We start from the raw sequence: 23,962 nt of genomic DNA, 5'->3' as shown, positions 1-23,962 counted from the left end.
AAGAAATTTCCAGGGCTTGTGGTCAAGCCTGGAGACATCACTTCACATAAATATCCTGGAGCTAAGGACCATCTACAATGCTCTAAGCCTAGCAAGACCTCTGCTTCAAGGTCAGCCGGTGCTGATCCAGTCAGACAACATCACGGCAGTCGCCCACGTAAACAGACAGGGCGGCACAAGAAGCAGGAGAGCAATGGCAGAAGCTGCAAGGATTCTTCGCTGGGCGGAAAATCATGTGATAGCACTGTCAGCAGTGTTCATTCCGGGAGTGGACAACTGGGAAGCAGACTTCCTCAGCAGACACGACCTCCACCCGGGAGAGTGGGGACTTCACCCAGAAGTCTTCCACATGATTGTGAACCGTTGGGAAAAACCAAAGGTGGACATGATGGCGTCCCGCCTCAACAAAAAACTAGACAGGTATTGCGCCAGGTCAAGGGACACTCAGGCAATAGCTGTGGACGCTCTGATAACACCGTGGGTGTACCAGTCAGTGTATGTGTTCCCTCCTCTGCCTCTCATACCCAAGGTACTGAGAATCATAAGAAGGAGAGGAGTAAGGACTATACTCGTGGCTCCGGATTGGCCAAGAAGGACTTGGTACCCGGAACTTCAAGAGATGCTCACAGAGGACCCGTGGCCTCTACCTCTAAGAAGGGACCTGCTCCAGCAGGGACCCTGTCTGTTCCAAGACTTACCGCGGCTGCGTTTGACGGCATGGCGGTTGAACGCCGGATCCTGAAGGAAAAAGGCATTCCGGATGAAGTCATCCCTACCCTGATCAAAGCCAGGAAGGATGTAACCGTACAGCATTATCACCGTATTTGGCGTAAATATGTTGCGTGGTGCGAGGGAAGGAAGGCCCCTACAGAGGAATTTCAACTGGGTCGTTTCCTGCATTTCCTGCAAACAGGACTGTCTATGGGCCTAAAATTAGGGTCCATTAAGGTTCAAATTTTCGGCCCTGTCGATTTTCTTCCAGAAAGAACTGGCTTCAGTTCCTGAAGTTCAGACGTTTGTCAAGGGGGTACTGCATATACAGCCTCCTTTTGTGCCTCCAGTGGCACCTTGGGATCTCAATGTAGTTTTGGGGTTCCTAAAATCACATTGGTTTGAACCACTCACCACTGTGGACTTAATATATCTCACATGGAAAGTGGTAATGCTGTTGGCCCTGGCTTCAGCCAGGCGTGTCTCAGAATTGGCGGCTTTATCCTATAAAAGCCCTTGCCTAATTTTTCATACGGACAGGGCAGAATTGAGGACTCGTCCTCAATTTCTCCCTAAGGTGGTTTCAGCGTTTCACTTGAACCAGCCTATTGTGGTACCTGCGGCTACTAGGGACTTGGAGGACTCCAAGTTGCTGGACGTAGTCAGGGCCCTGAAAATATATGTTTCCAGGACGGCTGGAGTCAGAAAATCTGACTCGCTGTTTATCCTGTATGCACCCAACAAGCTGGGTGCTCCTGTTTCTAAGCAGACTATTGCTCATTGGATTTGTAGTACAATTCAGCTTGCACATTCTGTGGCAGGCCTGCCACAGCCAAAATCTGTAAAAGCCCATTCCACAAGGAAGGTGGGCTCATCTTGGGCGGCTGCCCGAGGGGTCTCTGCTTTACAACTTTGCCGAGCAGCTACTTGGTCAGGGGCAAACACGTTTGCTAAATTCTACAAATTTGATACCCTGGCTGAGGAGGACCTGGAGTTCTCTCATTTGGTGCTGCAGAGTCATCCGCACTCTCCCGCCCGTTTGGGAGCTTTGGTATAATCCCCATGGTCCTTACGGAGTTCCCAGCATCCACTAGGACGTCAGAGAAAATAAGAATTTACTTACCGATAATTCTATTTCTCGTAGTCCGTAGTGGATGCTGGGCGCCCATCCCAAGTGCGGATTGTCTGCAATACTTGTACATAGTTATTGTTACAAAAATCGGGTTATTATTGTTGTGAGCCATCTTTTCAGAGGCTCCTCTGTTATCATGCTGTTAACTGGGTTCAGATCACAGGTTGTACAGTGTGATTGGTGTGGCTGGTATGAGTCTTACCCGGGATTCAAAATCCTTCCTTATTGTGTACGCTCGTCCGGGCACAGTATCCTAACTGAGGCTTGGAGGAGGGTCATAGGGGGAGGAGCCAGTGCACACCAGGTAGTCCTAAAGCTTTACTTTTGTGCCCAGTCTCCTGCGGAGCCGCTATTCCCCATGGTCCTTACGGAGTTCCCAGCATCCACTACTGACTACGAGAAATAGAATTATCGGTAAGTAAATTCTTATTATTACACTTATGTCCTCTATAATAGGAATTTTAATGGAATGAGGTCACTCCCTCGGGTCAGACCGCACTGAGTATGCCCAAACTCGTCTGATCTTGGAAGCCAAGCACTGCAGGGCCAGGTCAGTACCTGGATAGGAAACTACCAGGGAATACTAGGTACCGTAGGTATTTTATTCTCCAATATTTAATACAATTCTGGGACCCACGACAGGAACTTGATTGCAGGTTCCTGGCATCTATTGATTATACTAGACCCGAGGGAGTGACCTCATTCCATTAAAATTCCTATTACAGAGGACATAAGTGTAATATATTATTACATTGAATGAGGGATCACTTATTTTCGCTCATTTCGCCTACATTATAGTACATCAGTACTTGTGAACATTGATGTTCCTTGAATATGGACGCTTGCTCTCGCTTTTCTCTCTTTTTTTAAGTATATAATAATAAAAGTTATGTTTTAATAAATTCATGATTACAAATTTTCAAGTGTGCCCTGGAAAAGGCCTATAGTTGCTTTTTTGTCATTTTCTCTCCAAAGGACCATACCTGTCTAATAAATGTCCCCATTGAGTCCTCCCCAGTGATTATTCCCCTTTGTGTGTGCAAGGAGATCATCCGGAAGGATTGGATGTTTAAGCTGGTGGGGAAGGAGACCTTTCCAGTGGGGGCTTCTCAGACAAAGGCCACGATTAACATTGATGCAGTCAGTGGATTTGCGTACGAGTACACACTGGAGGTGAACGGGAAGAGCCTGAAGAAGTACATGGAGAACCGGTCTAAGACCACCAACACTTGGGTGGTACACGTGGATGGAGAGGATTGCCGGGTGGTTCTAGGTAAGGGGTCCCGCTCCACCTGTAAGTGCTGAACCCATATGACCTTTATTCTCCTGGGGCAGGATGTAAATGATGGAAGGGATTTCCATGTCTAGGAGAAAATACATCCTGTAGCTCCACAGGTCAAACAGTAAATACTGAATTATGCCACCGAGACAGGAAATCTGCTTAATGTGCCCTGCTGGACCCACATAGATGGGCCGCAGCTGTACAGAAGCCACCTGCAGTGTAACCTAGGCCCCAGATCTGGTGCCAGGCATGGATGTGCCCCTTAGTGCTGACTATGGATAATCTCAGGATCCTCTGGTATCCGTTTACTACAGTAGTCAAAGTCTTGTAATTGCAGCCTGTGCTCTCCAGTGTACCGCAGTGTCCACAGCCATCCAACCTGCAGTTGTTGCAGAGTTTTCATGGTATCGTATAGACTGTTACAGCATGGTACTGTCCACATTTCCTGTTCCCAAGCCACCGCCACATTGCTGGAGAAATGTATTACATGCAAGACGTCTAGAAACGGGTAGCGGTATAGAAGCTGATATTGCCAATTGCCACCACTCAGGCAACTTGTCTCCATTTTCTGAATTTACTAAAAATAAGACAGAATCCAGTTGCTGTGGGGTCAGCACCTTCACTACCCAGATACCTGTGGAGGATTTATCAGGATTGTACCCCATGTAGTACCTTTCCCAGCATGTATGTGGCGCTGTCTGATAATGCTGCACATATACCGTGCAGAGGAGAGCAGTCTCTGTGGTCACATATTGGCATAGTGCAAACCATCAATCACTGAATCCTGAATCATTCACCTTCTTTCCTCACCAATGTTACTACCGTATTCCTGCTCTAGGTGTTAGTGGCCATTTGCCCTTATTTTATGTGGTGATCATTCACCCTCTAATTGTACAGCGCTATATGTGTGTGCTGCCTACGGATAATGAGGAAATGGAGGCGGATAAGACAGGACCAGGTGACTGCTGAGTAAAGATGGGTGCCAGCTGGGGGCGCTGTAGGAACTGCTCGTGTTGCGTTCAGCATCATTATAATTGTTTCTCTCCTTGCAGAGAAGGACACGATGGACGTCTGGTGTAATGGCAAGAAGATGGAGACTGCGGTAGGTAGACTGCGAGCTGATGCCATCTGTTTGGCTTTGGTTACACTAATCTCCAGCACTGAGCTTGGCTCATGTGACTGTTTTTGAGAAACTGGATTTCCCATGTAACGCGTGTAATAAAATCCTCACGTTTGCCGCTGATATTGTCAGCGCTATAGATGTAAATCAGCCACTGGGTATAGTATCGGGACGGTAACCTCCACTAACGTCCTGATATTGAGAGGGTCGTGTAAGGTCCTAAGACCATCCCTTGGCTAACAGAATCCGAGAGGCCGGACCACGGGCGTAGCCTGAATCATGATCAGATTGGAAAGGGGCCACTGTTACAGCGATTGCACTATGACTTATTCACAATTGGAACGTGGCCATCATCTAATGAACCTCAGCACGTGGCCAGGGACACGCACATTCCCAGCTGCTCTCATGGGGAAGGGTAACAATATGTAAAGGCTAGAGATGGACCTCGATGATTCTGAATCATTGATGGTCTATGACCGATGTTAACTACTTTTATCATCAATGGGGAGAACCAGATGGTTTCCCGCCATCGATGTTAAAGAGTTATCAAATACAGGTTGAGTATCCCTTATCCAAAATGCTTGGGACCAGAGGTATTTTGGATATGGGATTTTTCCGTATTTTGGAATAATTGCATACCATAATGAGATATCATGGTGATGGGACCTAAATATAAGCACAGAATGCATTTATGTTACATATACACCTTATACACACAGCCTGAAGGTCATTTTAGCCAATATTTTTTATAACTTTGTGCATTAAACAAAGTGTGTGTACATTCACACAATTCATTTATGTTACATATACACCTTATACACACAGCCTAAAGGTCATTTAATACAATATTTTTAATAACTTTGTGTACATTGAGTCATCAAAAACAAAGGTTTCACTATCTCACTCTTGTTCAAAAAAGTCCGTAGTTCGGAATATTTGGATATGGGATACTCAACCTGTATATATATTTCTCTATCGTCCTAAGTGGATGCTGGGGTTCCTGAAAGGACCATGGGGAATAGCGGCTCCGCAGGAGACAGGGCACAAAAAAGTAAAGCTTTACTAGGTCAGGTGGTGTGCACTGGCTCCTCCCCCTATGACCCTCCTCCAGACTCCAGTTAGATTTTGTGCCCGAACGAGAAGGGTGCAATCTAGGTGGCTCTCCTAAAGAGCTGCTTAGAGAAAGTTTAGTTTAGGTTTTTTTCTTTACAGTGAGTCCTGCTGGCAACAGGATCACTGCAACGTGGGACTTAGGGGGAAAGTAGTAAACTCACCTGCATGCAGAGTGGATTTGCTGCTTGGCTACTGGACACCATTAGCTCCAGAGGGATCGAACACAGGCCCAGCCGTGGAGTCCGGTCCCGGAGCCGCGCCGCCGACCCCCTTGCAGATGCTGAAGCGTGAAGAGGTCCGGAAACCGGCGGCTGAAGACTCCTCAGTCTTCATAAGGTAGCGCACAGCACTGCAGCTGTGCGCCATTTTCCTCTCAGCACACTTCACTGGGCAGTCACTGAGGGTGCAGAGCGCTGGGGGGGGGCGCTCTGAGAGGCAAATATAAACCTTATACAAGGCTAAAAATACCTCACATATAGCCCATAGGGGCTATATGGAGATATTTAACCCCTGCCTGACTGGAAAAATAGCGGGAGAAGAACCCGCCGAAAAAGGGGCGGGGCCTATCTCCTCAGCACACGGCGCCATTTTCTGTCACAGCTCCGCTGGTCAGAACGGCTCCCAGGTCTCTCCCCTGCACTGCACTACAGAAACAGGGTAAAACAGAGAGGGGGGGCACATTAATGGCTATATATATATATATTAAAGCAGCTATAAGGGAGCACTTAATATAAGGATATCCCTTGTATATATAGCGCTTTGTGGTGTGTGCTGGCAGACTCTCCCTCTGTCTCCCCAAAAGGGCTAGTGGGTCCTGTCTTCATTAGAGCATTCCCTGTGAGTTTGCGGTGTGTGTCGGTACGTGGTGTCGACATGTATGAGGACGATATTGGTGTGGAGGCGGAGCAATTGCCAAATATGCAGATGTCACCCCCCAGGGGGTCGACACCAGAATGGATGCCTTTATTTGTGGAATTACGTGATGGTTTATCTTCCCTTAAACAGTCAGTTGAGGACATGAGGCGGCCGGACAATCAATTAATGCCTGTCCAGGCGCCTCAAACACCGTCAGGGGCTGTAAAACGCCCTTTGCCTCAGTCGGTCGACACAGACCCAGACACGGGCACTGATTCCAGTGACGACGGTAGAAATTCAAACGTATTTTCCAGTAGGGCCACACGTTATATGATTTTGGCAATGAAGGAGACGTTACATTTAGCTGATACTACAGATACCGTAAAACAGGGTATTATGTATGGTGTGAAAAAACTACAAACAGTTTTTCCTGAATCAGAAGAATTAAATGACGTGTGTGATGAAGCGTGGGTTGCTTCTGATAAAAAGTTGATAATTTCAAAAAAGTTATTGGCATTATACCCTTTCCCGCCAGAGGTTAGGGCGCGCTGGGAAACACCCCCTAAGGTGGACAAGGCGCTCACACGCTTATCCAAACAAGTGGCGTTACCCTCTCCTGAGACGGCCGCACTTAAGGATCCATCAGATAGAAAGATGGAAGTTATTCAAAAGAATATATACACACATGCAGGTGTTATACTACGACCAGCTATAGCAACTGCCTGGATGTGCAGTGCTGGAGTAGTTTGGTCAGAATCCCTGATTGAAAATATTGATACCCTAGATAGGGACAATGTTTTACTGTCGTTAGAACAAATAAAGGATGCATTTATCTATATGCGTGATGCACAGAGGGATATTTGCACACTGGCATCTCGGGTGAGTGCTATGTCCATTTCAGCCAGAAGAGCCTTATGGACACGACAGTGGACAGGCGATGCGGATTCAAAACGTCACATGGAGGTTTTGCCGTATAAAGGGGAGGAGTTATTTGGAGTTGGTCTATCAGACTTGGTGGCCACGGCTACTGCCGGGAAATCCACTTTTTTACCTCAAGTCACTCCCCAACAGAGAAAGGCACCGACCTTTCAACCGCAGCCTTTTCGCTCCTACAAAAATAAGAGAGCAAAGGGCTTGTCGTACCTGCCACGAGGCAGAGGAAGAGGGAAGAGACACCAACAGGCAGCTCCTTCCCAGGAACAGAAGCCCTCCCCGGCTCCTGCAAAAACCTCAGCATGACGCTGGGGCCTCTCAAGCGGACTCGGGGACAGTGGGGGGCCGTCTCAAAAATTACAGCGCGCAGTGGGCTCACTCGCAGGTAGACCCCTGGATCCTGCAGATAATATCTCAGGGGTACAGGTTGGAATTAGAGACGGATCCTCCTCATCGTTTCCTGAAGTCTGCCTTACCAACCGTCTCTTCCGAAAGGGAGAGGGTGTTGGAAGCCATTCACAAGCTGTACGCTCAGCAGGTGATAGTCAAAGTACCCCTATTACAACAAGGAAAGGGGTATTATTCCACTCTATTTGTGGTACCGAAGCCGGATGGCTCGGTAAGGCCTATTCTAAATCTGAAGTCCTTGAACCTCTACATAAAAAAGTTCAAGTTCAAGATGGAGTCACTCAGAGCAGTGATAGCGAACCTGGAAGAAGGGGACTTTATGGTATCCTTGGACATCAAGGATGCGTATCTACACGTTCCGATTTACCCCGCACACCAGGGGTACCTCAGGTTCATTGTTCAAAACTGTCACTATCAGTTTCAGACGCTGCCGTTCGGATTGTCCACGGCGCCTCGGGTCTTTACCAAGGTAATGGCCGAGATGATGATTCTTCTTCGAAGAAAAGGCGTATTAGTTATCCCATACTTGGACGATCTCCTAATAAGGGCAAGGTCCAGAGAACAGCTGGAGACAGCTTTAGCACTATCTCAAGAGGTGCTAAAACAACACGGGTGGATTCTGAATATTCCAAAATCCCATTTAATCCCGACAACTCGTCTGCTGTTCCTAGGAATGATTCTGGACACGGTTCAGAAAAAGGTTTTCCTTCCAGAGGAAAAAGCCAAGGAGTTATCCGATCTGGTCAGGAACCTCCTAAAACCAGGAAAAGTGTCAGTACATCAATGCACAAGAGTCCTGGGAAAAATGGTGGCTTCTTACGAAGCAATTCCATTCGGCAGATTCCATGCAAGAATATTCCAAAGGGATCTGTTGGACAAATGGTCAGGGTCGCATCTGCAGATGCACCTGCGAATAACCCTGTCACCAAAGACAAGGGTGTCACTTCTGTGGTGGTTGCAGAAGGCTCACCTATTAGAAGGCCGCAGATTCGGCATTCAGGATTGGATCCTGGTGACCACGGACGCCAGCCTGAGAGGCTGGGGAGCAGTCACACAAGGAAGAAACTTCCAGGGAGTATGGACGAGTCTGGAAAAGTCTCTTCACATAAACATTCTGGAACTAAGAGCAATCTACAATGCTCTAAGCCAGGCGGAACTTCTCCTGCAAGGAAAGCCGGTGTTGATTCAGTCGGACAACATCACGGCGGTCGCCCATGTAAACAGGCAGGGCGGCACAAGAAGCAGGAGTGCAATGGCAGAAGCTGCCAAGATTCTTCGCTGGGCGGAGAATCACGTGATAGCACTGTCAGCAGTGTTCATCCCGGGCGTGGACAACTGGGAAGCAGACTTCCTCAGCAGACACGATCTTCATCCGGGAGAGTGGGGTCTACATCCAGAAGTCTTCAACATGTTAATAGACCGTTGGGAAAGACCAATTGTAGACATGATGGCGTCTCGCCTCAACAAGAAACTGGACAAATATTGCGCCAGGTCAAGAGATCCACAGGCAATAGCTGTGGACGCACTGGTAACTCCTTGGGTGTACCAGTCAGTGTATGTGTTTCCTCCTCTGCCGCTCATACCAAAGGTATTGAAGATCATACGGCAAAGAAGAGTAAGAACAATACTAGTGGTTCCGGATTGGCCGAGAAGGACTTGGTATCCGGAACTTCAAGAGATGCTCACGGACGAACCGTGGCCTCTACCTCTGAGAAGGGACCTGCTACAGCAGGGTCCCTGTCTTTTTCAAGACTTACCGCGGCTGCGTTTGACGGCATGGCGGTTGAACGCCAGATCCTAAAAGGGAAAGGCATTCCAGAAGAAGTCATTCCTACCTTGATTAAGGCACGGAAGGAAGTCACCGTGAAACATTATCACCGCATTTGGCGAAAATATGTAGCGTGGTGCGAGGATCGGAGGGTTCCGACGGAGGAATTCCAACTGGGTCGTTTCCTACATTTCCTGCAATCAGGATTATCTATGGGTCTCAAATTGGGATCCATTAAGGTTCAAATTTCGGCCCTGTCAATATTCTTCCAAAAAGAATTGGCCTCTGTCCCTGAGGTCCAGACTTTTGTCAAGGGAGTACTGCATATACAGCCTCCTGTGGTGCCTCCGGTGGCACCGTGGGATCTAAATGTAGTTTTAGATTTCCTCAAATCCCATTGGTTTGAACCATTGAAAAAGGTGGATTTGAAATATCTCACATTGAAAGTGACTATGTTACTAGCCCTGGCCTCTGCCAGGAGAGTATCTGAATTGGCGGCTTTATCTTATAAAAGTCCTTATCTAATCTTCCATTCGGATAGGGCAGAACTGCGGACTCGTCCGCATTTTCTCCCTAAAGTGGTATCAGCATTTCATCTGAACCAACCTATTGTGGTGCCTGCGGCCACTAGCGACTTGGAGGACTCCAAGTTGTTGGACGTTGTCAGAGCCTTAAAAATACATTGCAAGGACGGCTGGAGTCAGAAAATCTGACTCGCTGTTTATATTGTATGCACCCAACAAGTTGGGCGCACCTGCTTCTAAGCAGTCGATTGCTCGTTGGATTTGTAACACAATTCAACTTGCACATTCTGTGGCAGGCCTGCCACAGCCTAAAACTGTAAAAGCCCACTCCACAAGGAAGGTGGGCTCATCTTGGGCGGCTGCCCGAGGGGTCTCGGCATTACAACTCTGCCGAGCAGCTACGTGGTCGGGGGAGAACACGTTTGTAAAATTTTACAAATTTGATACCCTGGCAAAGGAGGACCTGGAGTTCTCTCATTCGGTGCTGCAGAGTCATCCGCACTCTCCCGCCCGTTTGGGAGCTTTGGTATAATCCCCATGGTCCTTTCAGGAACCCCAGCATCCACTTAGGACGATAGAGAAAATAAGAATTTACTTACCGATAATTCTATTTCTCGGAGTCCGTAGTGGATGCTGGGCGCCCATCCCAAGTGCGGATTATCTGCAATACTTGTACATAGTTATTGTTAACTAATTCGGGTTATTGTTAAGGAGCCATCTTTAAGAGGCCCTTTCTGTTGTCATACTGTTAACTGGGTTTAGATCACAAGTTGTACGGTGTGATTGGTGTGGCTGGTATGAGTCTTACCCGGGATTCAAAATGCCTCCCTTATTGTGTATGCTCGTCCGGGCACAGTACCTAACTGGAGTCTGGAGGAGGGTCATAGGGGGAGGAGCCAGTGCACACCACCTGACCTAGTAAAGCTTTACTTTTTTGTGCCCTGTCTCCTGCGGAGCCGCTATTCCCCATGGTCCTTTCAGGAACCCCAGCATCCACTACGGACTCCGAGAAATAGAATTATCGGTAAGTAAATTCTTATTTTTTTCTCTTTCAGGGTGTCAGGGACACGGAGCATAACTCCGACGCCTTATTAAAGTAAGGGTGACCATCGATGATCAAAACCATTGATGGTTCCCTAACAGATGGTTTCCTACCATTGAGGTTATCAATCGATGGTAACCATCGATGATCACCCACCGATGGCTATCCCTAGTAAGGGCCCCCATATATCACAGATGTATTAGGGCAATGTCCCAATCCTCGATGGCCAGGTTGGGTAATTGGTATTAATAAACATGTTGAAAAAGCCAGATCCCAACCACAAACCGCCAGGGTCAGAAAAACAGGATTTTGATACCTACCGGTAAATCCTTTTCTCTAACGTCCTAAGTGGATGCTGGGGACTCCGTCAGGACCATGGGGTTTAGCGGCTCCGCAGGAGACAGGGCACAATAATAAAAGCTTTAGGATCAGGTGGTGTGCACTGGCTCCTCCCCCTATGACCCTCCTCCAAGCCTCAGTTAGATCTTTGTGCCCGGCCGAGAAGGGTGCAATCTAGGTGGCTCTCCTGAGCTGCTTAGAATAAAAGTTTAAGTTAGGTTTTTTATTTTCAGTGAGTCCTGCTGGCAACAGGCTCACTGCTACGAGGGACTTAGGGGAGAGAAGTAAACTCACCTGCGTGCAGGATGGATTTGCTTCTTAGGCTACTGGACACCATTAGCTCCAGAGGGAGTCGGAACACAGGTCTCACCCTGGGGTTCGTCCCGGAGCCGTGCCGCCGACCCCCCTTGCAGATGCCGAAGTTGAAGAGGTCCAGAAACAGGCGGCAGAAGACTTTCAGTCTTCATAAGGTAGCGCACAGCACTGCAGCTGTGCGCCATTGTTGTCAGCACACTTCATACCAGCGGTCACTGAGGGTGCAGGGCGCTGGGGGGGGCGCCCTGGGCAGCAATGTATTATACCTTTTTTATGGCTAAAATACATCACATATAGCCCTTGAGGCTATATGGATGTATTTAACCCCTGCCAGATCTCACAAACTCCGGGAGAAGAGCCTGCCGTTTTAGGGGGCGGGGCCTATTCTCCTCAGCACACGGCGCCATTTTCCTGCTCAGCTCTGCTGTGAGGAAGGCTCCCAGGCTCTCCCCTGCACTGCACTACAGAAACAGGGTTAAAACAGAGAGGGGGGGCACTTATTTGGCGATATGATTACATATGTGAAAATGCTATAAGGGAAAACACTTGTATAAGGGGTTGTCCCTGTATAATTATAGCGTTTTTGGTGTGTGCTGGCAAACTCTCCCTCTGTCTCCCCAAAGGGCTAGTGGGGTCCTGTCCTCTATCAGAGCATTCCCTGTGTGTGTGCTGTGTGTCGGTACGTGTGTGTCGACATGTAGGAGGACGATGTTGGTGAGGAGGCGGAGCAAATTGCCTGTATTGGTGATGTCACTCTCTAGGGAGTCGACACCGGAATGGATGGCTTATTTAGGAATTACGTGATAATGTCAACACGATGCAAGGTCGGTTGACGACATGAGACGGCCGGCAAACAAATTAGTACCTGTCCAGGCGTCTCAGACACCGTCAGGGGCTTGTAAAAACGCCCATTTACCTCAGTTGGTCGACACAGACACGGACACTGACTTCAGTGTCGACGGTGAAGAAACAAACGTATTTTCCTTTAGGGCCACACGTTACATGTTAAGGGCAATGAAGGAGGTGTTACATATTTCTGATACTACAAGTACCACAAATAAGGGTATTATGTAGGGTGGGAATAATCTACTTGTAGTTTTTCCTGAATCAGATAAATTAAAGTGTGTGATGATACGTGGGTTTCCTCCGATAGAAAATTATTGGAGGTATACCCTTTCCCGCCAGAAGTGAGGGCGAGTTGGGAAACACACCTTAGGGTGGATAAGGCGCTCACACGCTTATAAAAACAAGTGGCGTACCGTCTCCAGATACGGCCGCCCTCAAAGAGCCAGCTGATAGGAAGCTGAAAAATATCCTAAAAAGTATATACACACATACTGGTGTTATACTACGACCAGCAATCGCCTCAGCCTGGATGTGCAGCGCTGGGGGGGCTTGGTCGGATTTCCTGACTGAAAATATTGATACCCTTGACAGGAACAATATTTTATTGACTATAGAGCATTTTAAGGATGCATTTCTATATATGCGAGATGCGCAGAGGGATATTTGCATTCTGGCATCAAGAGTAGATGTGATGTCCATATCTGCCAGACGATGTTTATAGACACGACAGTGGTCAGGTGATGCAGATTCCAGACGGCACATGGAAGTATTGCCGTATTAAGGGGCGGTCCATCGGACCTGGTGGCCATGGCAACAGCTGGAAAATCCACTTTTGTTACCCCAAGTCACATCTCAGCAGAAAAGGACACAGTCTTTTCAGTCTCAGTCCTTTCGTACCCATAAAGGCAGGCGGGCAAAAGGCCAGTCATATCTGCCCAGGGTTAGAGGAAAGGGAAGAAGACTGCAGCAGGCAGCCCATTCCCAGGAACAGAAGTCCTCCACAGCTTCTGCCAAGTCCGCAGCATGACGCTGGGGCCATACAAGCGGACTCCGGTGCGGGGGGGGGGTCATCTCAAGAGTTTCAGCACGCAGTGGGCTCACTCGCAAGTGGACTCCTGGATCCTACACGTAGTATCCCAGGTGTACATTGGAAATTCGAGACGTCTTCCCCTCACAAGTTCCTGAAGTCTGCTTTACCAACGTCTCCCTCCGACAGGGAGGCAGTATTGGAAAAAAATTCACAGGCTGTATTCCCAGCAGGTGATAATCAAAGTACCCCTCCTACAACAAGGGAAGGGGTATTATTCCACACTATATTGTGGTACTGAAGCCAAACGGCTCGGTGAGATCTAAAAGATTTGAACAATTACATACAAGGGTTCAAATCAAGATGGAGTCACTCAGAGCAGTGATAGCGAACCAGGACGATATGGTGTCACTGGATATCAGGGACGCTTACCTACATGTCCAAATTTTGCCCTTCTCACCAAGGGTATCTCAGGTTCGTGGTACAGAACTGTCACTATCAGTTCAGACGCTGCCGTTTGGATTGTCCACGGCACCCCGGGTCTTTACCATGGTAATGGCCGAAATGATGATTCTTCCTAAAAGAAATATGGACGCTTTCCTGATAAGGGCAAGGTCCAGAGAACAGTTGGCGGTCGGAGTAGCACTATCTCAAGTAGTTCTACGACAGCACGAGTGGATTCTAAATATTCCAAAATCGCAGCTTTTTCCGACGACACGTCTAATGTTCCTAGGAATGATTCTGGACACAGTCCAGAAAAGGATGTTTTCTCCCGGAGAAGAAGACCAGGGAGTTATCCGAGCTAGTCAGGAACCTCCTAAAACCAGGAAAAGTATCAGTGCATCATTGCACAAGGGTCCTGTGAAAAATGGTGGTTTCTTACAAAGCGATCCCATTCGGTAGATTTCACGCAAGAACCTTTCAGTGGAATCTGCTGGGAAAATGGTCCGGATCGCATCTTCAGATGCATCAGCGGACAACCCTGTCTCCAAGGACAAGGGTGTTTTCTTCTGCGGTGGCTGCAGAGTGCTCATCTATGAAAGGGCCGCAGATTCGACATTCAGGACTGGGTCCTGGTGACCACGGATGCCAGCCTGAGTGGCTGGGGAGCAGTCACACAAGGAAAAAATTTCCAGGGAGTGTGATCAAGTCTGGAGACTTCTCTCCACATAAATATACTGGAGCTAAGGGCAATTTACAAGGCTCTAAGCTTAGCAAGACCTCTGCTTCAAGGTCAGCCGGTATTGATCCAGTGGGACAACATCACGGCAGTCGCCCACGTAAACAGACAGGGCGGCACATGAAGCAGGAGGGAAATGGCAGAAACTGCAAGGATTCTTCGCTGGGCGAAAAATCATGTGATAACACTCTCAGCAGTGTTAATTCCGGGAGTGGAAAACTGGGAAGCAAACTTCCTCAGCAGGCATAACCTCCACCCGGGAGAGTGGGGACTTCAGCGGGAAGTCTTCCACATGATTGTAAACCGTTGGGAAAAACCAAAGGTGGACATGATGGCGTCCCGCCTGAACAAAAAACTAGACAAATATTGCGCCAGGTCAAGGGACCCTCAGGCAATAGCGGTGGACGCTCTGGTAACACTGTGGGTGTACCAGTCAGGGTATGTGTTCCCTCCTATGCATCTCATACCAAAAGTACTGAGAATCATAAGAAGGAGATGACTAAGAACGATACTCGTGGTTCCGGATGGGTCAAGAAGGACTTGGTACCCGGAACTTCAAGAGATGCTCACGGAAGAACCGTGGCCTCTACCTTTAAGAAAGGACCTGCTCCAGCAGGGGCCTTGTCTGTTCCAAGACTTACCGCGGCTGCGTTTGACGGCATGGCAGTTGAACGCCGGATCCTGAAAGGGCAGTCCAGATGAAGTCATCCCTACCCTGGTCGAAGCCAGGAAGGATGTAACCGCAAAACATTTTCACCGCATTTGGCGAAAATATGTTGCGTGGTGTGAGGCCAAGAAGGTCCCTACAGAGGAATTCCAACTGGGTCGTTTCCTACATTTCCTGAAAACAGGACTGTCTATGGGCCTAAAATTAGGGTCCATTAAGGTTCAAATTTCGACCCTGTCAAATTTCTTCCAGAAAGAACTGGCTTCAGTGCCTGAAGTTCAGACGTTTGTAAAAGGGGTACTGCATATACAGCCTCCTTTTGTGCCCCCAGTGGCACCTTGGGATCTCAATGTTGTTTTGAGTTTCCTAAAGTCACATTGGTTTGATCCACTCACCACTGTGGAATTAAAATATTTCACATGGAAGGTGAAGATTCTATTAGCCCTGGCTTCAGCCAGGCGTGTGTCAGAATGGGCGGCTTTATCATATAAAAGCCCTTACTTAATTTTTCATTCTGACAGGGCAGAATTGAGGACTCGTCCTCAATTTCTCCTTAAGGTGTTTTCTGTTTTTCACATGAACCAACCTATTGTGGTACCTGCGGCTACTAGGGACTTGGAGGACTCCAAGTTACTTGACGTTGTCAGGGCCCTGAAAATATATGTTTCCAGGACGACTGGAGTCAGAAAATCTGACTCGCTGTTTAGCCTGTATGCACCCAACAAGATGGGTGTTCCTGCTTCTAAGCAGACGATTGCTCGCTGGATTTGTAGTACAATTCAGCTTGCACATTCTGTGGCAGGCTTGCCACAGCCAAAATCAGTAAAAGCCCATTCCACAAGGAAGTGGGCTCATCTTGGGCGGCTGCCCGAGGGGTCTCGGCTTTACAACTTTGCCGAGCTGCTACTTGGTCAGGGGCACACCCTGACTGAGGAGGACCTGGAGTTCTCTCATTCGGTGCTGCAGAGTCATCCGCACTCTCCCGCCCGTTTGGGAGCTTTGGTATAATCCCCATGGTCCTGACGGAGTCCCCAGCATCCACTTAGGACGTTAGAGAAAATAAGAATTTACTTACCGATAATTCTATTTCTCGTAGTCCGTAGTGGATGCTGGGCGCCCATCCCAAGTGCGGATTGTCTGCAATACTTGTACATAGTTATTGTTACAAAAATCGGGTTATTCTTGTTGTGAGCCATCTTTTCAGAGGCTCCTTCGTTGTTATCATACTGTTAACTGGGTTCAGATCACAGGTTGTACGGTGTGATTGGTGTGGCTGGTATGAGTCTTACCCGGGATTCAATATCCTTCCTTATTATGCACGCTCGTCCGGGCACAGTATCCTAACTGAGGCTTGGAGGAGGGTCATAGGGGGAGAAGCCAGTGCACACCACCTGATCCTAAAGCTTTTATTATTGTGCCCTGTCTCCTGCGGAGCCGCTAAACCCCATGGTCCTGACGGAGTCCCCAGCATCCACTACGGACTACGAGAAATAGAATTATCGGTAAGTAAATTCTTATTTTTTCCTAGTCCGTAGAGGATGCTGGGTTCCACTTCATGACCATGGCGTATAGACTGTTCCGCAGGAGCCATGGGCACTCTTAAGACTTTTCAATGGGTGTGAACTGGCTCCCCCCTCTATGCCCCTCCTCCAGACCTCAGTTATAGGAACTGTGCCCAGGGAGACTGACATTTCAAGGAAAGGATTTACTTTAATACTAGTGGTGAGATACATACCAGCTCACACCTCAACCATGCCGCACAACATGGCATTCAACAGAACACACGCCAACAATCAATTACAGCAACATGCTGAAACTAATATAACACAACTTGTGTATCTAATAACAAAACTGCAGGTAAAGTACGCACTGGGACGGGCGCCCAGCATCCTCTACGGACTAGGAGAAAAGGATTTACCGGTAGGAATCAACATCCTGTTTTCTCATACGTCCTAGAGGATGCTGGGTTCCACTTCATCACCATGGGGTTTATACCAAAACTCCAGTAAGGGCAGCAGAGTGCGGATGACCCTGCAGCACCGATTGACCGAACTTGAGGTCTTCATCGGCCAAGGTGTCAAACTTGTAGAATTTTGCAAATGTTTGACCCCGACCAAGTAGCAGCTCTGCAAAGTTGCAATGCCGAGATCCCCCGGGCAGCCGCCCAGGATGAGCCCACCTTCCTAGTGGAATGGGCCTTCACCGACGTCGGTAACGGCAATCCAGCCGTAGTATGAGCTTGCTGAATCGTACCTCTGATCCAACGCGCAATAGTCTGCTTGGAAGCGGGACACCCAATCTTGTTGGGAGCATACAGGACAAACAAAACCTCTGTTTTACGTATTCGAGCTGTTCTAGCGACATAAATCTTCAAAGCCCTGACCACATCTAGAGACTTTGACTCAGTGAACATGTCCGTAACTACTGGCACCACAATAGGTTGGTTTATGTGGAAAGATGTAACCACCTTTGGAAGAAAACGTTGACGAGTTCTCAACTCTGCCCTATCTTCATGGAAGATCAGGTAAGGGCTCTTGTGAGACAAGGCCCCCAACTCAGACACCCGCCGTGCGGATGCCAATGCCAAAAGCATCACCACTTTCCAAGTTAGAAACCTCAACTCTATCTCTTGCAGAGACTCAAACCAATCCGATTTAAGGAACTGCAACACCACATTAAGGTCCCATGGTGCCGCCGGAGGCACAAATGGAGGCTGGATGTGCAGAACCCTTTTCACGAAGGTCTGAACCTCTGGAGGGGAATCCAATTGTTTTTGGAAGAACACTGACAGGGCTGGACCTTGATTGAAATCTGGACCTTGATTGACCCCAATCTGAGGCCTGCCTCCACACCAGCCTGCAGAAAATGGAGAAAACGTTCCAACTGAAATTCTTCCGTAGGAGCCTTCTTGGATTCACACCAAGACACACATATTCTCCAAATACGGTGGTAATGTTTCGACGTTACTCCTTTCCTGGCCTGAATAATTGTGGGAATGACTTCCTTTGGAATACCCTTTGGGCTAGGATCCGGCGCTCAACAGCCATGCCGTCAAACGTAGCCGCGGTAAGTCTTGATATACGCATGGCCCCTGTTGCAGCAGGTCCTCGCGAAGAGGAAGAGGCCGAGGATCTTTTATGAGCAATTCCTGAAGATCTGGGTACCAAGCCCTCCTTGGCCAGTCTGGGGCAATGAAGATTGCTTGAACTCTTGTTCACCTTATGATCCTGAGAACTTTTGGAATCATTGAAAGTGGAGGGAAGACATACACCGACCGAAACACCCACTGGGCCACCAGTGCATCCACTGCTATTGTTTGAGGGTCTCTCGACCTGGAACAATATTTCTGAAGCTTCTTGTTGAGACGAGATGCCATCTTGTCTCCTTGAGGAACTCCCCAAAGACTTGTCACCTCTGTGAAGACTTCTTGGTGGAGGCCCCACTCTCCTGGATGGAGATCGTGTCTGCTGAGGAAGTCTGCTTCCCAGTTGTCTACTCCTGGAATGAAAATTGCCGACAGAGCCTTTACATGTCTTTCTGCCCAGAGGAGGATCTTCGTTACCTCTGCCATTGCCGTTCTGCTTTTCGTTCCGACCTGCCTGTTTATGTATGCAACTGCTGTTACATTATCCGACTGAATCTGCACGGAATGATCTTAAAGAAGATGTACCGCTTGTTGAAGGCCGTTGTGAATGGCTCTCAATTCCAGCACGTTTATGTGACGGCAGGCTTCCTGACTTGACCGTTTTCCTTGCAAGCTTTCCCCCCTGAGTGACAGTTCCCCAGCCTCGGAGACTTGCATCCTTGGTTACCAGGACCCAGTCCTGATTCCCGAACCTGCGTCCCTCTAGTAGGTGAGAACTGTGTAGCCACCACAGGAGCGAAATCCTGGCTTTTGATGACAGGATTATCTTCCGGTGCATGTGTAGGTCCCACTGGAATACCCTGGCATGGAACCTGCCAAACTGTATGGCCTCGTAGGCCACCACTATCTTCCCCAACAACCAAATGCACTGATGGATCGACACACTTGATGGTTTCAATATCTGTTTTACCATTTTCTGGATTTCCAGAGTTTTTCCACCGGAAGAAATACTCTGAACTTCTGTGTCCAGAATCATCCCGAGAAAAGACAATCTTGTTGTCGGTTCCAACTGTGACTTTGGATAATTTATGATCCAAACGTGTTGTTGGAGTATTGACAGGGAGAGTGAGATGTTTTGTAACAACTGCTCCCTGGATCTCGCTTTTATCAGATCGTCTAGATAAGGAATTATATTGACTCCTTTTTGACGCAGGAGAACCATCATCTCCGCCATCACCTTGGTGAATACCCTCGGCGCCGTGGAGAGACCCGAACGGTAACGTCTGGAATTGGTAATGGCAGTTCTGAACCGCGAATCTCAGATAAGCCTGGTGAGGAGGATAAATGGGAACATGCAGGTAAGCATCTTTTATGTCTACAGACACCATGTAGTCCCCCTCCTCCAGACTGGAAATCACTGCCCTCAGTGATTAAATTTTGAACTTGAATCGTTTCAAGTAAAGATTCAGATTTTTCCGGTTTAGGATCGGTCTGACCGAGCCGTCCGGCTTCGGAACTACAAAGAGTCTTGAATAAAACTCCTCCCCTTGACCTAATCCTGACATAATTTTTAGATTGCCACTGTTACTGCTTCCCTTTCTGGAAGAGAAGCTGGCAAGGTCGATTTGAAAAATCGGCATGGGGGAACGTCTTACAACTCCAGCTTGTATCCCTTGGACACTATTTACAACACCCAGGGATCCAGACCAGACAGAATCCAACCTTGGCTGAACAGGACCACCCGAGCGGCCTCCCGCAAAGGGGGCTCCTTCAGCGTCATGCTGAAGCTTTGGCAGAAGTAGGAGTAGACTTCTGCTCCTGGGAACCTGAAGCTGCTTCTGACTTCTGGCTCTGTGAGGGGGGTGACGGCGTGCTGTGGGAGTGAGCATCTAGAAACGGCTAGCGTTCAGTACCCTTCAGGAGCTAATGGTGTCCTGTCAGCCAGAAGCAGAGCCATGAAACTCTTCAGGAAGTTGGTTCCTTCTTCTGCCTCCTCAGTCCCACGAAGCAGGGAGACTGTTACCAGCAGTTCTCCCTGAAAATAAAAAACCTAACATAAGTCTTTTCAGAGAAGCTCAGTAGAGCTCCCCTAGAGTGCATCCAGTCTGCCTGGGCACATTTCTAAAACTGAGGTCTGGAGGAGGGGCATAGAGGGAGGAGCCAGTTCACACCCATTGAAAAGTCTTAAGAGTTCCCATGGCTCCTGCGGAACCATCTATACCCCATGGTCATGAAGTGGAACCCAGCATAGGACGTATGAGAAATGGACATTTTTAACAAGTTTAATTTCTCTCTCATAGGGTCTGAGTTACCGGATGTGCAGGACTTTGGCCGAGTAAGCTGTATTTTTAAAGCGGCAATCCTTTACACAGCATAACCAGGTTGGTTTTGCCTTGTATATGATTACTGCTTCTAAAATACGGGCATTCTCGGCCAGAGTCCCGCATCTTCCTACTATATTTACTCCATAGTGAGAGTGTAATTACTGGTTGATATCTGTCATGTGACTTGCTGCTAACTTTGCTAATGACTGGCTCTTAAGTCTTCCCGTCCTGTCATCAGTCGCATCATTAAGAGACCAATCTTGCTTGATCTTCACCCATGGGTGACGTGTGACTGATCATTGGTGGAAACACACATTTTATAGCTACAGTAGGATTACATACAGGCTGCAGAGTCTTTAGTGCTAGCATGCAGTGGGTGGTGGTAAAGACGTTTGGAACATTTGGTGGTAAACCACTTGGGGGAACCAAGTAATAGACACACTGATTATGGGAAAGACTTGCTCCACCTGAATGAATTACAGCATTTTGTGATTACATAACTGGTAATTTTCTTTCTTATCTCTGCAGGGCGAGTTTGTAGAAGATGGCACCGAAACTCATTTCAGTATCGGGGATCACGACTGCTGCATCAAGGCTGTGAGCAGCGGCAAACGCAGAGAAGGCATCCTCCATATGCTGATCATGGATGGCCGAGAGATACCGGAGAGCGTAGAGTAACTCTCGCACCATGTATCTCTAAGTAATAATCAGGGAATCGTACTTCTGTGTAACCTCTAGCACTGTGCGTAGTGCCCCTGGGGGGTGTAGATGGCTAGTGCCCTTTTCCCCATATGCGTGTGGTTATCTATTGCTGTACTGTACTTAGACCATATGGAATATGAGGTTTCTGGATAGGGGTTATGTAGTTATTCCTAATCCAAGTCTGCCCTTTCCTATCATGTTGTTCATTGGGTGCTGACATGGGGAGAGGTTACTCATTAAAAGGATTCCGAAATTTAGGTTAAAGAGTCAGAGATTAGGGTGTTTCTGGGAGTCAGGTATATGACCTGTTCTGAGGATGGAGGCTGATCTCACGGCAGATACGAGCTGCGATTCCCAGGTGCCAGGGGCAAACAGCTAGTGTAATTCCTGTAACCAGCTGTGAGCTCTGGGCCCAGGAGCTTTCACCTTTTGTACGGATGTTTGTCAGTAGAAGGCTTAGATCATACTTCTACACTGTAAGACGACTTATGTAGTTACCGGACTTCTGACAGATGCACTGAAGGCAAATATTTGTGTGTCAAATGCGGACATGAGAAATATCTGCAGAATATCCGGGCGATTGTAGAGCCCAGCTCCTGTAAAATGGTCATGCAGGACATGTCTGCTTAGTGAAACATTCGCTAAAGCCCAGTTCCCATAATCTGGTCACACAGGACACGTCTACTTGGTGAAACGTACGCTAAGAGCACAGTTCCCGTAATACGGCCACGCAGGACATGTCTGCTTGGTAAAACGTATGCTAAAAGCCCAGTTCCATAATACGGTCATGCAGGACACGTCGACTTGGTGAAACGTATGCTAAGAGCACAGTTCCCGTAATACGGCCACGCAGGACATGTCTGCTTGGTAAAACGTATGCTAAAAGCCCAGTTCCATAATACACTCATGCAGGACACATGTACTTAGTAAAATGTACGCTAAGAGCAGAGTTTGCATAATATGGCCACGCAGGACATGTCTGCATGGTAAAACGCATGCTAAAAGCCCAGTTCCATAATACGGTCACGCAGGACATCTGCTTGGTGAAACGTACACTAATGTTCTCACAATGCAGATTCATTTAGCCACACAAAACCCTTTCCTGTATGTCAGGATCCTGAGTTTTGTCTCCGTAAAACATCCTGGAGTTTAGTGGAGTCATCTGAGCCCACGGTCGGGGTGCAACTTGGATCCATAGAACATGATACAAGTGTGTGCGAGATATTTTCATGTATAAATGTTACATACATTTTATGATGTAAATATTTCAACATCTGTTTTAGGATTTTGATACTTTTAATTATTCCTAGAAATTTCCGGTTTTATTGTTGAAATGTGTTTCTTTTCATGTCTCTTTACACTCTGCTGTATAATATTAATTATTTTCCACTACACGTTTCGAGTTTTCATAGTTTTCCAGGGGTTGGAGACCAGTGGTTTACAGCACACGTGAGCCTATAATGTGAAGATTTCTTATATGATAGGACATGCTCTGTTCAGTTCTAGCTGACTGTAATGTGGAATTAAACCAATAAACATATTTTGCTATATATTACAGGAGGGTAAACTTACTGAATCAGAAAGGTGTTCAGATTATTCTCCGGTAGAGCTGCCATAAATCTGTAAAAGTCTGTCCCACGTCACTTTTCATAAATAAACTACACTGGTATTAGAACCTATGTTTTACCTGTTTGCATGTCGCACACACTTTCTAAAATCAAGACTTATCCTGGTGCAGGCTGGTGGTGTCATTTTATTTACCTTATTTTACTATTGTTTCTAAACCCTTCAAACAATCATAACCACACCCTGGAAGTTATTTAAAAAAAAACAAAAAACAACTATACAGTATAACAATCCTTTATACTTTCTCTAAACTGAGGTCACAGCAGTGCCATGTTTTCAGGATCTCCAAAATGAGGAATCCGGTTGTCTATCAGTGTTTCTGCAACCTCTTCTGTAACTCTTACCGACGACTGGAATATACGCCCTCTCTACTGTCTGTTGCCACATCTTCCTCGGTGCTGCTGTAGAGGCAGGGCACTCCACCACACAGTGCCAGGATATGTGCCCGCCTCAGTACCTCACCAGTGCCTAACGTGATGGTAAGCAGATAATCGGGCACAAACATAAGATGATTCTGTCCAAATAGGGACCTAACACAAGATGCCGACACTGAGTCTGCCAAACACTATCCTGTGTACTTCATCTCCTGATATACTCTGTGCTTCTTTGGACCCTGCTCCTCCCACTATATAACTCTCAGTCTGTGGCTTCCTGCTGCCTCTATTCCACTCCTCACATCATGTCACTGCCCCTGTCACATGCAGCCCTGTCCTCACTGACACATCACTCCTCTCCTGATATACTCTGTGCTGCTGGGGACCCTGCTCATCCCACTATATAACTGTCTGTGGCTTCCTGCTGCCTCCATTCCCCTCCTCACATCATGTCACTGCCCCTGCCACATGCAGTCCTGTCCTCACTGACACATCACTCATCTCCTGATATACTCTGTGCTGCTGTGGACCCTGCTCATCCCACTATATAACTGTCTGTGGCTTCCTGCTGCCTCCATTCCCCTTCTCA

At 47.7% G+C, this 23,962-nt stretch overlaps 1 protein-coding gene across 3 annotated transcripts in view; it reads left to right on the top strand.

Annotated features, from left to right (window-relative positions):
* Positions 1-23,048, top strand: part of FAIM (Fas apoptotic inhibitory molecule) — a 67,761-nt gene extending 44,713 nt beyond the window's left edge. For all 3 annotated transcript variants that reach the window (XM_063932806.1, XM_063932808.1, XM_063932807.1), the window contains exons 3-5: positions 2,888-3,116; positions 4,178-4,227; positions 21,200-23,048. In XM_063932806.1, coding sequence (XP_063788876.1) covers positions 2,888-3,116; positions 4,178-4,227; positions 21,200-21,349 — 429 coding nt within the window. In that variant the 3' untranslated portion in view covers positions 21,350-23,048. The remainder of the gene's footprint in view (positions 1-2,887; positions 3,117-4,177; positions 4,228-21,199) is intronic.
* The last annotated feature ends 914 nt before the right edge of the window (positions 23,049-23,962 follow it).

The sequence above is a fragment of the Pseudophryne corroboree genome, chromosome 7 (assembly GCF_028390025.1).
Source record: "Pseudophryne corroboree isolate aPseCor3 chromosome 7, aPseCor3.hap2, whole genome shotgun sequence".
In the NCBI taxonomy this organism is placed as follows: domain Eukaryota; kingdom Metazoa; phylum Chordata; class Amphibia; order Anura; family Myobatrachidae; genus Pseudophryne; species Pseudophryne corroboree.
This window is presented reverse-complemented; position numbering and strand designations above follow the sequence as displayed.